The sequence below is a fragment of the Buteo buteo genome, chromosome 31 (genome assembly GCF_964188355.1).
Source record: "Buteo buteo chromosome 31, bButBut1.hap1.1, whole genome shotgun sequence".
In the NCBI taxonomy this organism is placed as follows: Eukaryota; Metazoa; Chordata; class Aves; order Accipitriformes; family Accipitridae; genus Buteo; species Buteo buteo.
Genome location: NC_134201.1, coordinates 3,147,905 through 3,165,431, shown reverse-complemented (window position 1 = coordinate 3,165,431; position 17,527 = coordinate 3,147,905). Strand labels below are relative to the sequence as shown.

General features: G+C 63.5%; 1 protein-coding gene across 1 annotated transcript; it reads left to right on the top strand.

The window, feature by feature from the left end:
- Positions 1–2,330: 2,330 nt before the first annotated feature.
- Positions 2,331–17,328, top strand: LOC142026043 (integrin alpha-M-like). Its single transcript, XM_075018803.1, has 30 exons — positions 2,331–2,541; positions 2,758–2,860; positions 2,944–3,047; positions 3,171–3,235; positions 5,893–5,995; positions 6,238–6,368; positions 6,469–6,620; positions 6,717–6,870; positions 7,708–7,858; positions 7,932–8,005; positions 8,113–8,242; positions 9,494–9,642; positions 9,721–9,861; positions 9,949–10,155; positions 10,952–11,082; positions 11,169–11,326; positions 12,048–12,202; positions 12,289–12,420; positions 13,490–13,563; positions 13,662–13,803; positions 14,327–14,434; positions 14,536–14,615; positions 14,691–14,768; positions 15,769–15,850; positions 15,953–16,060; positions 16,178–16,261; positions 16,365–16,478; positions 16,668–16,763; positions 16,872–16,982; positions 17,107–17,328. The coding sequence occupies exons 1-30, from the start codon at positions 2,505–2,507 to the stop codon at positions 17,179–17,181; spliced, it is 3,429 nt and encodes a 1,142-aa protein (XP_074874904.1). The 5' UTR covers positions 2,331–2,504; the 3' UTR covers positions 17,182–17,328.
- The last annotated feature ends 199 nt before the right edge of the window (positions 17,329–17,527 follow it).

The following is a 17,527-nucleotide window of genomic DNA, read 5'->3' as shown; positions in this document are numbered from 1 at the left end:
GGGGGATCTATGGGGCAGTTTGGCTCTACGGGGTGGTTTGGAGGATCTGTGGGGCAGTAGGGGGATCTATGGGGTGGTTGGAGGATCTATGGGGCAGTTGGAGGATCTATGGGACAGTTTGGATCTATGGGGCAGTAGGGGGATCTATGGGGCGGTTTGGACAATCTATGGGTCTGTTGGAGGATCTATGGGGCGGTTTGGACAATCTATGGGTCTGTTGGAGGATCTATGGGGCGGTTTGGACAATCTATGGGTCTGTTGGAGGGTCTATGGGGTGGTTTGGAGGATCTATGGGGCAGTTGGAGGATCTATGGGGCGGTTTGGACAATCTATGGGTCTGTTGGAGGATCTATGGGGCGGTTTGGAGGATCTATGGGGCAGCTGGAGGATCTATGGGGCAGTTGGGGTGGGGGACGCAGCACCGGGCGCACGCGGCTGAACATGGACAATAAACACCCGCAGCACAACCGCATCGTGTGGGGTGAACCCAACCTCCCCGGCGTCCCGGCAGCCATTTTGGGTCCATTTCACCCCCTTCCAGCTCCATTTCACCTCGGTTTTGGGTCAATTTCCCCCAGTTTTGGGTCACTTTCACACTTTTGGTGCCATTTCTCCCATTTTTGTGTCAATTTTGCCCATTTTTCATACCAATTTCACTCCCTTTGGGGTCAGTTATGGTCAGGTCGGGTCAATTTTCCCTCCTTTTTGGGTCAGTTTCACACTTTTGGGGTCAGTTTCACACCTTTTGGGGTCAGTTTCCCCTCCTTTGGGCCCATTTCCCCCAGTTTTGGGTCACTTTCACACTTTTGGTGCCGTCCCTCCCATTTTTGTCTCAGTTTTGCCCATTTTTCATACCATTTTCACTCCCTTTGGGGTCAGGTCGGGCCAATTTTGCCTCCTTTTTGGGGTCAGTTTCACCTCGGTTTTGGGCCCATTTCCCCCAGTTTTGGGTCACTTTCACACTTTTAGTGCCATTTCTCCCATTTTTGTGTCAATTTTGCCCATTTCTCATACCAATTTCACCCCCTTTGGGGTCAGTTACGGTCAAGTTGGCTCAATTTTGCCTCCTTTTTGGGTCAATTTTGCCTCCTTTTTGGGTCAATTTTGCCTCCTTTTTGGGTCAGTTTCCCCTCGGTTTTGGGCCCATTTCCCCCAGTTTTGGGTCACTTTCACACTTTTGGTGCCGTCCCTCCCATTTTTGTCTCAGTTTTGCCCATTTTTCATACCATTTTCACTCCCTTTGGGGTCAGGTCGGGCCAATTTTGCCTCCTTTTTGGGGTCAGTTTCACCTTGGTTTTGGGCCCATTTCCCCCAGTTTTGGGTCACTTTCACACTTTTGGTGCCGTCCCTCCCATTTTTGTCTCAGTTTTGCCCATTTTTCATACCATTTTCACTCCCTTTGGGGTCAGGTCGGGCCAATTTTGCCTCCTTTTTGGGGTCAGTTTCACCTCGGTTTTGGGCCCATTTCCCCCAGTTTTGGGTCACTTTCACACTTTTGGTGCCATCCCTCCCATTTTTGTCTCAATTTTGCCCATTTTTCATACCAATTTCACCCCTTTTGGGGTCAGGTCGGGCCAATTTTGCCTCCTTTTTGGGGTCAGTTCCACCTCCTTTGGGCCCATTTCCCCCAGTTTTGGCCCATTTACACCCCCTTTGGTGCTAGTTGTCCCATTTTCGTATCCATTTCTCCCCCTTCGGGCTCAATTCCTCCCAGTTTGGGGGCAGCTTCACCAAATACGGGCTATTTTTGCCCCCGCTCTGCAGATCATTTTCACCAAAATTTGCGCCTATCTTGCCCACTCCGGGGCCAATTTCACCCGCTTTGGGGCTATTTCCCGTGGGTTCGCGTCCTTTTTCCCCTCTCTTTTGGGTCAATTTCACGCCATTTCTGCCAATTCCCCCCTCTTCTGCCTCAGTTTCCCCCCCCCGTTTTTTTTGCACCGCTTTCACCCCATTTCATCCATTCCCCCCCCCTGTTTTTGAGATCAATTTCACCCAATTTCTCCAAATCTCCCCCCAATTCGGGGTCAATCCCATGGGACACCCCTACCCCCAGGACCCAACTGTCTGACACCCCCCAAATTCCCCCCCCCCCCCCAATTCGCAGAAGAACCCCAACACCTCTGCGGTCCCAAACATCGGGGGATTATTACGGGAACGTTCCGGCCCCATACGTGTGGTTTTAGCACCGTCCGCCCCCCCCTCGGTTATAAATAACCCCAACCGCTTCCTGCCACCCATGGGTGCTGGGGGGTCTCTTTTTTTTTTTTTGGGGGGGGGATGCCTAAATTGGGGTCATGCCCCATTTTGGGGGTGCAGGTGATTGGGGGGGATAGCATTATTCTATTTTTTTTTTTAAGGTTGCGCTTCGTCGGGGGGTAACCCCCGATTTCGGCGGGGGGTCGACCCCGTTTTTTTTCGGCGGGCCGTGGGTGCGCCCCCACCCCACCCCACCGCTCCACCCCTTTCACTTCTCCTTCTCAGCACCTTTGGGGTTGGCCACCATGCACCCATGGGTGCTGCTCGCACTGCTCTGCGTAGGTGGGTGCAGGATTCCGGGGTCCCCTTGGGGGGGGGGTCCCCAAATACCTGGGTCCCTTGGGAGGGGGAAGGGGGGTGTTGAAATATTTGGGGGGGTCCCCAAATACCTGGGTCCCTTGGGGAGGGTGGTGGTGGTGAAATATTGGGGGGAAGGGGGGTTCCCAAATGCTTGGGCCCCCCCTCCACCTCGACTTCCCTCCCCCCCCCCCCCCCAAGGGCTGCCCCCCACCCTCGGCTCCCGACTGGACGAGGCGTCGGCGACGGTTTTTCGGGAGGCGGGGGGTTCCTTCGGGCACAGCGTGGCCCAGGTCGACGGCGGGTAGGTGACACCCCGCCCCCCCCCCAACTCCGTTCACCCTTGGGTGCCCCCCCCCCCTAACCCCCCCCCCATCCCCACCCTAGGGTGCTGGTGGGGGCCCCCCTGGAGCCGGGAGGTGCTGGTGAGACTGGGAGGGTCTATCGGTGCCAGTTTGGGACTGGGAGATGCCAGGCTGTCCCCATCGCCGGTAGGATGCTGGGGTGGCACCCCAAAACCCCCAGGAGGGGTGTGGGGGTGAAGGGGGGGAGGGGAGTGGGGGGGGGCAACCCATCATGCCCCTCTGCCCCCTCCCCCCCCCCAAAAAAAAAAGCCCCTCCGGATGTGACCTCCATGTCTCTGGGCCTGTCGCTGGCAGCTCACGGATCCCAGGTCCTGGTGGGTCCCGGCTCCGGCGTGATGGGCGGTGGTGATGGAGGGGGGGGGAGAAATCTGGGGAGGTGGGTCCAGGACCCCCAGGGAGGGGGCCCGGTGGGGTCTTCTGAGCTCTCTTGGGGTCTGCTGGGGTCTCTTGGGGGCTCCTGGGGTCTACTGGGGGGCTCCTGGGGTTCTGCTGGGGTCTTTTGGGTTCTACTGGGGTCTACTGGGGTCTCTTGGGGTCTACTGGGGTCTCTTGGGGGCTGCTGGGGGCTCCTGGGGGCTGCTGGGGGCTCCTGGGATCTCTTGGGGTCTACTAGGTTTCTATCGGGGTCTACTGGGGTCTACTGGGGTTCTGCTGGGGTCTTTTGGGGTCTACTGGGGACTCTTGGGGTCTACTAGGGTCTCTTGGGATCTACTGGGGTTCTGTTGGGGTCTGCTGGGGGCTACTGGGGGCTGCTGGGGACTCCTGGGATCTCTTGGCACCTACTAGGCTTCTGTTGGGGTCTACTGGGGGCTACTGGGGTTCTGCTGGGGTCTTTTGGGGTCTACTGGGGTCTACTGGGGACTCTTGGGGTCTACTAGGGTCTGTTGGGATCTACTGGGGTTCTGTTGGGGTCTACTGGGGGCTACTGTGGTTCTGTTGGGGTCTTTGGGGTTCTGTTGGGGTCTGCTGGGGGCTCCTGGGGACTCTTGAGGTCTACTAGGGTCTATTGGGATCTACTGGGGTCTCTTGGGGTCTACTGAGGGCTACTGGGGGCTCCTGGGGTCTGCTGGGGGCTCCTGGGATCTCTTGGGGTCTACTAGGCTTCTGTTGGGGTCTGCTGGGGTCTACTGGGGGCTACTGGGGTTCTGTTGGGGTCTGCTGGGTGCTCCTGGGATCTCTTGAGGTCTACTAGGCTTCTGTTGGGGTCTACTGGGGGCTCCTGGGGTTCTGCCGGGGTCTTTTGGGTTCTACTGGGGTCTACTGGGGACTCTTGGGGTCTACCAGGGTCTGTTGTGATCTACTGGGGTCTCTTGGGGTCTACTGGGGTCTCCTGGTGTCTGCTGGGGGCTCCTGGGATCTCTTGGGGTCTACTAGGCTTCTGTTGGGGTCTGCTGGGGGCTACTGTGGTTCTGTTGGGGTCTTTTGGGTTCTATTGGGGTCTGCTGGGGGCTCCTGGGGACTCTTGGGGTCTACTAGGGTCTGTTGCGATCTACTGGGGTCTCTTGGGGTCTACTGGGGTCTCCTGGGGTCTGCTGGGGGCTCCTGGGATCTCTTGGGGTCTACTAGGCTTCTATTGGGGTCATTCGGGGTCTACTGGGGTTCTGTCTGAGTCTTTTAGGGTCTGCTGGGGGCTCCTGGGGACTCTTGAGGTCTACTAGGGTCTATTGGGATCTACTGGGGTCTCTTGGGGTCTACTGAGGGCTACTGGGGGCTCCTGGGGTCTGCTGGGGGCTCCTGGGATCTTTTGGGGTCTACTAGGCTTCTGTTGGGGTCTGCTGGGGTCTACTGGGGGCTCCTGGGGTTCTGCTGGGGGCTCCTGGGATCTCTTGGGGTCTACTAGGGTCTCTTGGGATCTACTGGGGTCTCTTGGGGTCTACTGGGGGCTCCTGGGGTTCTGCCGGGGTCTTTTGGGTTCTACTGGGGTCTACTGGGGACTCTTGGGGTCTACTAGGGTCTGTTGTGATCTACTGGGGTCTCTTGGGGTCTACTGGGGTCTCCTGGGGTCTGCTGGGGGCTCCTGGGATCTCTTGGGGTCTACTAGGCTTCTATTGGGGTCTGCTGGGGGCTACTGGGGTTCTGTCTGAGTCTTTTAGGGTCTGCTGGGTGCTCCTGGGGACTCTTGGCGTCTACTAGGCTCTATTGGGATCTACTGGGGTCTCCTGGGGTCTACTGGGGGCTACTGGGGTCTGCTGGGGGCTCCTGGGATCTTTTGGGATCTACTAGGCTTCTATTGGGGTCTTTTGGGGTCTACTGGGGTTCTGTCTGAGTCTTTTGGGGTCTGCTGGGGGCTCCTGGGGACTCTTGAGGTCTACTAGGGTCTATTGGGATCTACTGGGGTCTCTTGGGGTCTACTGAGGGCTACTGGGGGCTCCTGGGGTCTGCTGGGGGCTCCTGGGATCTCTTGGGGTCTACTAGGGTCTATTGGGATCTACTGGGCTTCTGTTGGGATCTGCTGGGGTCTACTGGGGGCTACTGGGGTTCTGTTGGGGTATTTGGGGTTCTCTTGGGGTCTCCTGGGGACTCTTGGGGTCTACTAGGGTCTGTTGTGATCTACTGAGGTCTCTTGGGGTCTACTGGGGGCTCCTGGGGGCTCCTGGCATCTCTTGGGGTCTACTAGGCTTCTATTGGGGTCTGCTGGGGTCTACTGGGGTTCTGTCTGGGTCTTTTGGGGTCTGCTGGGGGCTCCTGGCATCTCTTGGGGTCTACTAGGCTTCTATTGGGGTCTTCTGGGTTCTACTGGGGTCTCCTGGGGTTCTGCTGGGGTCTTTTGGGTTCTATTGGGGACTCTTGGCATCTACTAGGGTCTATTGGGATCTACTGGGGTCTCCTGGGCTCTACTGGGGGCTCCTGGGGTTCTGTTGGGGTCTACTGGCATCTCTTGAGGTCTACTGGGACCTCTTGGAGAATATTGGGGTCTCTCGGGGCCGGGGGGGGTTGGGGGAACCTGGTGTCACCCCGTCTCGGGCCGCAGGCATGCGGCCCCACGGCGCGGAGGGCCTGTGAGGTGAACGTGGAGCTGCGGGGGCTCTGCTTCCTCCTGCCTGCTGGGAACACCCCGACTGCCCCCCTGCCAGGTATGGGGGGGGGTTGGGGGTCCCCAACATGGGGGTGAGGGGTCCTATGGGGTAAGAAAAAGCCTGCCCTTGGGGTAGATGGGCTCTACGGGGTGGAGAAGACCAGACGCAAGGGTAGATGGGTCCTACAGGTTGGTCAAGACCTGACGCTGGGATAGGTGGGCCCCACAGGGTCAAGTTGTGCATCTTTCCTCCACCACCCCCCGTTTGTGTCCGTGTCCGTCCCCCCCCCCCCGGCTCAGATTGCCCCGTGAAGGCCTCTGACATCGTCTTCCTCATGGACGGTTCGGGCAGCATCAGGTACTCCGACTTCGAGAGCATGAAGACCTTCATCGTCCAGGTCATGAAGCGGTTTAAGAGCACTGACACCCGCGTAGGTGCCACCCTTCCCAGGGCTGGGTCCCAGGCACCCACGGGTGGCCTGATCCTGCTCCATCACGTCTCCTCCCTTTCCTCCCCACCACCACCACCAGTTTGCCCTCACGCAGTTCTCCAGCACGATCAACCACCATTTTGACTTTGCCACCTTTGCCCGGCTGTCCCCGGCGGAGTGGGAGAAGAAGATCCGCCTCATCACGCAGCAAAGAGGACTCACCTTCACAGCCACCGCTATCCAGGCCGTGGTGTAGGTCCCACCCTCCGATCCATCCCGCCCCCTCTCCCCTCCTCGGGACCACCCCATCGTCCCAAGATAACCGTCCTTTCCATCGCCCCGGAGCAGGAGGAAACACTTCACCCTGAGGAACGGAGCCCGGGCAAGAGCTCACAGGATCCTCATTGTGGTGACGGATGGGCAGAAGTTTGGGGACGTGCTGGACTACGGACAGGTCATCGCTGAAGCAGAGCGCGCGGGGATCATCCGCTACGCTATTGGGGTGAGCAAGTGCTGCCCAAACATCTCCATCTGGTTTTCCATCCATTTTTCCATCCACTTCCAAACATCTCCATCCATCCATCTCCAGACCTCTCCATCCATCCCCCTCCAAACATCTCCATCCATCTGCCTCCAAACATCTCCATCCATCCCCCTCCAAACATCTCCATCCATCCATCTCCAAACATCTCCATCCATCCCCCTCCAACCATCTCCATCCATCCACCTCCAACCATCTCCATCCATCCCTCTCCAAACATCTCCATCCATCTCCAACCACCTCCATCCATCCACCTCCAAACATCCACCTCCAACCATCTCCATCCATCCACCTCCAACCGTCTCCATCCACCTCCAAACATCTCCATCCACCTCCAACCATCTCCATCCATCCACCTCCAACCATCTCCATCCATCCACCTCCAACCATCTCCATCCATCCACCTCCAACCATCTCCATCCATCCACCTCCAACCATCTCCATCCATCCCTCTCCAAACATCTCCATCCATCTCCAACCACCTCCATCCATCCACCTCCAAACATCCACCTCCAACCATCTCCATCCATCCACCTCCAACCGTCTCCATCCACCTCCAAACATCTCCATCCACCTCCAACCATCTCCATCCATCCACCTCCAACCATCTCCATCCATCCCCCTCCAACCATCTCCATCCATCCCCCTCCAACCATCTCCATCCATCCCCCTCCAACCATCTCCATCCATTCTATTCACGTCTGTCCGTCCCTCCCTCTCCAAACACCCGTCCACCCATCCTTCCTTCCCTCCCGAACCTCTCCGGCCCTCCCGGCACCCATCCTGCTCTGACCACAGGTGGGCAGCGCCTTCGTGGATCCAGATGCCGTGGAAGAGCTCCGCACCATCGCCTCCAAACCCAGCGAGGACCACGTCTTCCGGGTCGACAACTTCGACGCCCTGCAGGGCATCCAGAACCAGCTGCAGGAGAAGATCTTCGCCATCGAGGGTACTGGGGGGGGCCGGAGGGTGGCTGAGGGGGGGGCAGCCGCTGCCCCCCGCTCACCCCTGCCTCCCCCCAGGCACCCAGTCTGCCGACAGCAGCTCCTTCCAGCTGGAGATGGCCCAGGAGGGCTTCAGCGCCCTGCTCACCCCCGTAAGTGTCCCCCGGCCACCTGAGACCCCGCGGGGTGTCCCCGGGGCAGGACCGCCCGCCCTCCCCCCCCCCAACCGCCGTCCCCCTCCCGGACTTTCCTGGTGCAGGAGGGGCCCGTACTGGGAGCGGTGGGCGCCTACGACTGGTCCGGAGGGGTCTTTGTCTACGGCAGAAGCGGGGAGACCACCTTCGTCAACGCGTCCCGAGCGGCCGGGGACATGAACGACGCCTACTTGGGTACGGGCTGCCTGGGACGGGGATGGACGGGTCCCCGCCGGGGTCCCGGGGACGGCGGCGTCCCCTGGGAGGGTCCCCGTGTGGGGCTGGGGAGGTCGGGTTCCCGTGAGGGTCTTGCGGGGCCAGGGGTCCCTGGCGAGGGTCCCCGGGAGCGTGCCGGGGAGAGGGGCGTCCTCGCAGGGGTCCTGGGGATGTCGGGTCCTTGCGAACGTCCCCGTGAGGGTCCTGGGGACATCGGTGTCCTCACAGTGTCCCTGGGGACGTTGGTGTCCCCGTGAGGTCCAGGGGACGTCAGCAGCATCAACCTGGGGACCTTGGTGTCCCCGTGAGGTCCAGGGGACGTCAGCAGCGTCTCCGCAAGAGACGTGGGGATGTTGGTGCCCCCGTGAGCATCCTGGGGATGTTGGTGCCCCCAGGATGTCTTGGGGATCCTGGTGCCCCCATGATGTTCTGGTGATGTTGGTGCGTCCATGAGATGTGGGGATACTGGTGCCCCCATGAGGATCCTGGGGGTCCTGGTGCCCCCATGAGGATCCTGGGGATGTCGGTGCCCCCATGAGGATCCTGGGGGTCCTGGTGCCCCCATGATGTTCTGGGGATGTTGGTGCCCCCATGAGGTTCCTGGGGATGTTGGTGCCCCCATGAGGATCCTGGCGGTCCTGGTGGCCCCATGAGGATCCTGGGGGTCCTGGTGCCTCCATGAATTCCTGGGGATGTTGGTGCCCCCAGGATGTCTTGGGGATCCTGGTGCCCCCATGATGTTCTGGTGATGTTGGTGCGTCCATGAGATGTGGGGATACTGGTGCCCCCATGAGGATCCTGGGGATGTCGGTGCCCCCATGAGGTTCCTGGGGGTCCTGGTGCCCCCATGAGGATCGTGGGGATGTCGGTGCCCCCATAAGGATCCTGGGGGTCCTGGTGCCCCCATGAGGATCCTGGGGGTCCTGGTGCCCCCATGAGGATCCTGGGGGTCCTGGTGCCCCCATGATGTTCTGGGGATGTTGGTGCCCCCATGAGGATCCTGGGGGTCCTGGTGCCCCCATGAGGTTCCTGGCGGTCCTGGTGCCCCCATGAGGATCCTGGGGGTCCTGGTGCCCCCATGATGTCCTGGGGATGTCGGTGCCCCCATGAGGATCCTGGGGGTCCTGGTGCCCCCATGATGGTCCTGGGGACGTCAGCATCCCCGCACGGCTCCCGGGGCCGCTGACACCCCCGGGAGGGTCCCCCGCTGACCCCCCGCCCTGTGACCAGGCTACGCGGCCGAGTCCCTGTCCCTGGGGGGCAGGCGGGCGCTGGCGCTGGGAGCCCCCCGCTACCGCCACGTTGGCCGCCTCCTCCTCTTCCACCTCCGCGGCCCCCGGGCGCCCTGGGAGCTCCTGGCCGATGCCGCGGGGCCGCAGGTAAGCGTGGGGCCGCGGGAAAACGGGGGGCCCCCCCGACGCCCCCCCAGCCAGCCCCACGGCCGCTTCTCCCCGCAGGTGGGCTCCTACTTCGGGGCGTCCCTGTGCGCCCTGGACCCCGACGGGGACGGCTCGGCCGAGGCGGTGCTGGTGGGGGCCCCCATGTTCTACGGGGCCGGCGGCGGGGGCCGCGTGGCCGTCTGCGCCCTGAGGCCGAAGGTAGGGGACCCCCATCCCGCTCCTCCCGCCTCGCCCCGGGGTGGGCAGAGGGGGGTACCCAGCGCCTCGTCGCGTCCCCCCCCCCAGGGCGGGCGGTTGCAGTGCCAGCAGATGCTGCGGGGACAGCCCGGGCACCCGTTGGGGCGCTTTGGGGCCAGCCTGGCTCGCCTGGGGGACGTGGACGGGGACCGGTGGCCCGACGTGGCGGTGGGGGCCCCGCTGGAGGACGAGGAGCGGGGGGCCGTCTACGTCTTCCGCGGGAAGCAGGGAGGCGTCGCCTCCCAGTACAGCCAGGTGAGACCCCCCCCCGCTGCCCCTGGTGCTGGGGGTGGGGATGTCCCAGGTGGTGGGTGCCTGCTGGGGGAGGGAGAGGTGCGGGGCGGTGGGGACGTGGTGGGTGCTGGAGAAACCTTGGGTGCCGGAGGCGTCCTGGGTGGTGGAGGCGTCCTGGGTGATGAAGATGTTCTGGGTGGTGGAGATGTCCTGGGTGATGAAGATGTTCTGGGTGCTGAAGATTCCTTGGGTGCTGGAGGCATCTTGGGTGCTGGAGATGTCCTGGGTGGTGGAGGCATCTTGTGTGGTGGAGGCATCTTGGGTGGTGGAGATGTCCTGGGTGATGGAGATGTCCTGGGTTCTGACAATTCCTTGGGTGGTGGAGGCATCTTGGGTGCTGGAGGTGTTCTGGGTGCTGGAGATGTTCTGGGTGCTGAAGATTCCTTGGGTGGTGGAGGCATCTTGGGTGCTGGAGATGCCTTGGGTGGTGGAGGCATCTTGGGTGGTGGAGATGTCCTGGGTGATGGAGATGTCCTGGGTGCTGAAGACGCATTGGGTGGTGGAGGCATCTTGGGTGGTGGAGGCATCTTGGGTGGTGGAGATGTCCTGGGTGCTGGACACACCCTGCATGCTGAAGGCGTCTTGGGTGCTGGAGGGGCCTTGGGTGATGAAGACATCGTGCGTGCTGGAGATGCTCCAGGTGCCCAAGACGTCCTGGATGCTGGAGACCCTCCAGCTCCTGAAGATGTCCCAGGTGCTGGGAACATCTTGGGGGCCAGAGACGACTCACCCACTCGGGCACCTCTGTCTCCCCCAGCGCATCTCAGGTGCCCGCTTCTCCAGCGGGCCACGCTATTTTGGCCAGGCCATCAGCGGTGGCCAGGACCTGACGGGGGACAGGCTGCCGGACGTGGCCGTGGGCGCCCAGGGACAGGTTCTGCTGCTCAGGTCCGCCCGGGGAACCCACCTGAGACCTTCCACAGCCTGGAGGGTGGAGGGGCCACCGCCAACCCCCCTCCGGTTGTCACCACCAGGTCTCAGCCGCTGCTCAGGATGCGCGTGACGGTGACTTTCGAGCCCCAGGAGATCCCCGCGGCCGCTTTTGACTGTCAGGAGGAGGAAGTGCTCAAGGGAGAAGTGGCCACGGCTAAGATCTGCTTCCTCGGCACCAAGAAAACCCCTGACAACTTTGGTGAGATCTCCTAGATGTCCGTCTGGACCCCCAAAGCATCTGCAGGTGTCCCCAAGCCCCCCCAGAAGTGTACACGGACACCCCCCCCCAAGCCGCCTCCTCACGTTCTCAAGACCCCCAGAAGTCCATCTGGCCTCCCAAAGCCCCTCCAATATCCTTAAGACCCCCAGAAGAGCACGTGGCCCCCTAAATCCCCTCCAGATGTCCTCAAGACCCACCAGGAGCCTGTCTGGCCTCCCAAACCCCCTCCAGATGTCTCCCGAGCCCCTCAGAAGTCCCTGTGGCCTCCTAAATCCCCTCCAGATGTCTCCCGAGCCCCTCAGAAGTCTCCGTGTCCTCCCAAACCCCCTCCAGATGTCCTCAAGATGCACCAGAAGCCTGTCTGGCCTCCCAAAGCCCCTCCAGATGTCTCCCGAGCCCCCCAGAAGTCCCCGTGGCCTCCCAAAGCCCCTCCAGATGTCTCCTGCGCCCCTCTGAAGTCCCTGTGGCCTCCCAAAGCCCCTCCAGATGTCTCCTGAGCCCCCCAGAAGTCCCCGTGGCCTCCCAAAGCCCCTCCAGATGTCTCCTGAGCCCCCCAGAAGTCCCCGTGGCCCTCTAAAGCCCCTCCAGATGTCCTCAAGACCCTCCGAAATCCATCCGGCTCTCCATCCTCCCCTTTCCCACCATCCCGGAGGGCTGCCAGGGACCCCGGCCACCCACCTTCCGCTCCCCTTCCCCGCAGGCAGCCAGCTTTCCACCACCCTCCGGTACCAGGCGGCCCTGGACCCCAGCCGGGCGATGGTCCGGGCCGTCTTTGCCGGCGGCGCCGCCGTCCGCAACGGGACCCTCCGACTGGGCGTCGGGCAGAGGTGCGAGACCTTCGGCGTCGCCTTCACGGTGGGTGTCGGGAAAGGTCCCGGCGGGGCGGTCGGGGGGGGCCGGCACCGGCCCGGGGGTCACGGTGGTCTCTCTGTGCTGGGCAGGGGTGCCCACAGGACACGCTGACCCCCCTGGTGCTGCGCCTCACCTACGATGCCACGGGAGACCCCATCGGGGTGGCCGGGGGGCTGCGGCCAGCCTTGAGCGAGGACTCGGTGATGGTGGCCGTGGGCACGGTAGGGGCTTGGGGGGCACCCCACGGTGGCGGCGGCGGCGTCGGAGGGGAGCGGTGGTGGGCTGTAGGGTTGGGGGGGGGCGTGGGTGGACGGAAGGGTGGAAGGACAGAGGGATGGAGCGGTGGAAGGGGGGGTGGGATGGGTGGAAGGTCAAGAGGCAAGAAGGACAGATGGATCCGTGGAAATAAGGGAGGTGGGATGGGTGGAAGGACAAGAGGCAAGAAGGACAGATGGATCCGTGGAGAGAAGGGAGGTGGGATGGATGGATGGACGGACAAGAGGCAAGAAGGACAGATGGATCCATGGAGAGAAGGGAGGTGGGATGGATGGAAGGTCAAGAGGCAAGAGGGACAGACGGATCCGTGGACAGAAAGGAGGTGGGATGGATGGATGGAAGGACAAGAGGCAAGAAGGACAGACGGATCCGTGGAGAGAAAGGAGGTGGGATGGGTGGATGGAAGGACAAGAGGCAAGAAGGACAGACGGATCCGTGGAGAGAAAGGAGGTGGGATGGATGGATGGAAGGACAAGAGGCAAGAAGGACAGACAGATCCATGGAAATAAGGGAGGTGGGATGGGTGGAAGGACAAGAGGCAAGAAGGAGAGATGGATCCGTGGACAGAAAGGAGGTGGGATGGATGGATGGACGGACAAGAGGCAAGAAGGACAGACGGATCCGTGGAGAGAAGGGAGGTGGGATGGGTGGAAGGACAAGAGGCAAGAAGGACAGACGGATCCGTGGACAGAAAGGAGGTGGGATGGACGGACGGAAGGGAGGAACCAAGGGAAGATGGGAGGAAGGGAGGATGGAGAGATGCTCGGGAGGAAGGACAGAAGGACAGGTGGCTAGGTTGGGAGGAAGGAAGGACACGAGGACGGGCGGAAGGCCAGCTCCGTGGAAGGACATCCATGCATGGGGAGGGTTGGGAGGCCCTAGGAGAGCCAGGGTGGGTGGGCAGCTGGACAGACGGCTGGCTGAGGGGTGGGAGGATGAAGGAGAGGACGGCAGCCAGCCGGCCGCCTGGGGGACGGACGGACGGACGGACGGACGGACGAGGCGTCTCCTCAGCTGCCCTTCGAGAAGAACTGCGGTGACGACAACGTCTGCGTCGACGACCTCCAGGTCTCCTTCAACTTCTCTGGGTAGGTCCCCCCGTTCCCCGTGTCAGGGGACACCCGTGGATGCTGGGCTCTGCCCCCGCCTGCCCCCACCCCGCTCTGTGTCCCGGCCCCCCCCCCAGGCTGGAGACCCTCGTGGTGGGGGTGAACGACGTGGTGGACGTCACCGTCGCCCTCCGCAACCGCGGGGAGGACTCGTATGGGACCACCGTCCAGCTGCGTCACGCCGGCGCCCTCTCCTACCGCAAGGCTGCGGTGCTCCAGGTAACCCCCCCCCAAATCCTTCGGAGCCTAGAAGACCCCCCCAGAAGTCCCCAAGACCCTCCAGAAGTGCATTTGCCCTCCTAAAGCTCTTCCAGACTATCTACAAGCTCACGTGGATGCCCAGCTCCCCTCCGGATCTCCTCGACATTCCCCCCAAGTCCACGTGGCCTCCTGAACCCTCTCCAGATGTCCCCTAGACCCCCAGAAGTCTCTCTGGCCTCCAGAAATCCCCCCCAGACGTCCTCGGGGTCCTCCGTAGGCCCACGTGGGCTCCGAAACCTTCTCCAGCTGTCCTCACGCTACCCAAAACCCATCCAGGTGTCCCCAAGACCTCCCAGATCCCCATTCGCCCACCCCAAGCCCTTCCAGGTGTCCCCCAAGCCCTCCAGAAGCCCCTGTGGCCTCCTAAACCGTTCCAGACGTCCTCAGGAGCGCTCCCAAGCCCCTCTGGCCTCCAGAAGTCCCCTGACCCCCCCCCGGGTTGTCTTGCCCACCCTGACACCCCCTCGGGGGACGTTCTCAGTCCTCCAGGAGATCCGCGTCCCTGCGCTGCAACTCGGAGCCGGCGGAGGGACCGCGGCGCAGAACCGTCTGCCTCGTCAACCACCCCATCTTCCGCCCCGGCGCCGAGGTAGCGGGGGTCCCCGCGTCCCCCCGACCCCCCCGGCCCGCTCGGGGCCGTCCCCCCGTGAGGCGGGTCGGGGGCTGACGCCCCGGCGTCCCGTCCCACAGGTCGCGTTCACCGTCAGCCTGGACGTGCCCCACGGCGCGGAGCTGGGGGGGGCGTTGGAGGTGGTGGCCGATGCCAGCAGGTGAGGGGCAGGGGGCGGGCAGGGGGGTGGGCGGCGGGGGGGGGAGGCGACCCTCGTCACGCCCCTCTGCCGCAGCGACAACGGGGCGCCGGGCGGCCGGGTGCAGCGCGCTGAGATCCCGGTGAAGTACGGCGTCTTCCTCGTCCTCGCCAGGTACGGGGTGACGCCTCGCCGGGCCGCCCGCGACCCCCACCCGTGTCACCTGCCCCACGTCCCCGCGTTCCCCCACGCGCCACCAGCCCCACCTCTCTGGTCCCCAAAGTGCCACCAGCCCCACGTTCGTCAACCCCAACGTGCCACCAGCCCCACGTCTCTGGTCCCCAATGTCCCACCAGCCCCATGTTCCCCATCCTCAAGGTCCCACCAGCCCCACGTCCATGGTCCCCAAAGTGCCACCAGCCCCACGTTCCTCAACCCCAACGTGCCACCAGCCCCACATCTCTGGTCCACAACGTGGCTCCAGCCCCAGGTTCCTCAACCCCAATGTGCCACCAGCCCCACGTTCCTCATCCCCAACGTCCCACCGTCCCCTGTCCCTCATCCGCAATGTGCCATCGCCACGGCCCTCATCCCCAACGTGCCACCAGCCCCAAATCTCTGGTCCCCAACGTGCCACCAGCCCCACATCTCTGGTCCACAACGTGGCTCCAGCCCCACGTTCCTCATCCGCAACGTCCCACCAGCCCCACGTCCCTCATCCCCATCGTGCCACCAACCCCACATCTTTGGTCCCCAACGTGCCACCAGGCCCACATCCCTCATCCGCAGTGTGCCATCGCCACATCCCTCATCCCCAACGTGGCTCCAGCCCCATGTCCCTCATCCCCAACGTCCCACCAGCCCCATGTCCCTGTGTTCGCCAACGTGCCACGAGCCCCACGTTCCTCATCCCCATTGTGCCACCAGCCCCACCTCTCTGGTCCCCAACGTGCCACCGGCCCCATTTTCCTCATCCCCAACGTCCCACCAGCCCCGCGTCTCTGGTCCTCAATGTGCCACCAGCCCCATGTCCCACCATCCCCACGCCCCTCATCCCCAACGTCCCACCAGCCCCGCGTCTCTGGTCCCCACCGTCCCACCACCTCCCTTGTCCCCACCGTCCCCCTCACGCCCCCTCCCCGCCCCCCCACCCCCTCCCCTCTCCCCCCCCCAGCACCCCGGACTCCACCAAGTACGTCAACGTCTCGACCCACGCGGGAGCCCCCACCAGTGCCCCCGTCACCCACCGCTACGAGGTGAGGGCTGGGAGGGAGGGATGGAGGGAGGGGGCCCATCCCGCCCGCCCGGGTCCCCCCCCGTCGCGCCGGGGGTCCCGTCCCCACCGTCCCCCTCCCCAGGTGAAGATCTTGGGCCAGAGGGGTCTCCCCATCAACGTCACCTTCTGGGTCCCCACCGCCCTGGGGGGGACCCCGCTGTGGGACCAGCTGAAGGTCACCCCTGACCAGGTAACACCCCCCCACCCCGCTCTCCCCCAAAAACGGGGGTGACCCCACAGCGGCGACAGCCCAGAAAGGGGGTGGGGGGTCCCCAAAACTGGGATCCCCCCCCCCCCCCGACCCCAGCAGGAGCTGGTGCAGTGCCGGACGGTGGCCGAGCGCCCGGGGGTCCCCGACATCCCCCAGCGCCTGCGGGAGCACCCCGTACTGGTGAGTGCCCCCCCCCCACCGGGGACGTGGGGTGCTGGGGGTCTTCCCAGCCCCCCACCTCACCCCCTCGCCCCTCTCTGTGTGTCCCCCCCCCCCCACTCAGGACTGCACCGTGGCCGCTTGCCGGGAGCTGCAGTGCCAGCTCCAGGAGCTGGACCCCCCCCAATCCTTGGGGTTCAGCCTGGGGGGGACCCTGGCCCTGGGCTGGGTGACATCGGTAAGGGGGCAGCCGGGGGGGGGGCAGCGGGGGTGTGTTTGGGGGGGGGGGGTCATCCCACCGGCCGACCCGTCTCAAGGGGCAACCCGAGGATGGGGAGGGTGCCCCGGGGGGGGGGCGGCGGGACGCCCCACGGCGATACCCTGTGCCCCACGGCTGCCCCACATCTTCCCCCCCCCCACCCCAAAGACCCCCCTCCAGCCCAAGGTGGTCGTGCAGAGCTCGGCCCGGGTCTCCTACGACGTGGGACGCTTCTGGAATACCGGGAAGGACCCCCAGCTCCAGGTGAAGCCCCCAACCCCCAAATCTATGGGGGGGGGGTTTCCGTGGGGTGGGTTGGGGGGGGTCCCGTACGTTTGGGTCCCTTTCCCCGGCCACCCTCGTCTCCCGTAGGTGCAGACGGAGGTGGAACGCCTGGAGACCCCCGACCCGCTGCCCCTCATCCTGGGGGGGACCGTGGGGGGGCTCGTCCTGCTGGCTCTGGTGGCTTTGGTGCTCTACAAGGTGAGGGGGGGGGGGGGTCCTGGGAGACCCCCCCACCCACATGGGGTGGGGTCTTCTCCTCTCCCCCACCCCAGACTCACCTTCCCACCCTGTTTGGTTTTTTTTTGGCCCCCCCCCCCCCCAGGTGGGCTTCTTCAAGCGTCACTACAAGGAGCTCATGGAAGGCGACGGGACCCCCGTGGGTGACCCCCAGGGGTGAGGTGACCCCCCCCCGGGCCCCCCTTCGTGTGGGGGGGGGGGGAAAGGAGTTGCAAGGACACCTAGGTCCTCCCAAATTTTTTTTTTTTTTTGGGGGGGGGGTCACCCCTCTTTTTTCGCAGCCACCAATAAAGCCGTTTGCACGGGTCTCAGCCTGAAGCGGGGGGCTTTGGGGTGGGGGGGGGTCACCCCCAGATGCGTAGGTCCCCTCGTGACCCCCCCCCCCTCGTCCCTCGTGAGGACCCAAATATCCGCTCCCCCCCCCCCCTTATCCGGCCCCTTGCCCTTCGCCTGCGTCTATATTTAACTCCGGTCTATATTTAACACGTGCACCGAGCTGGGGCCGG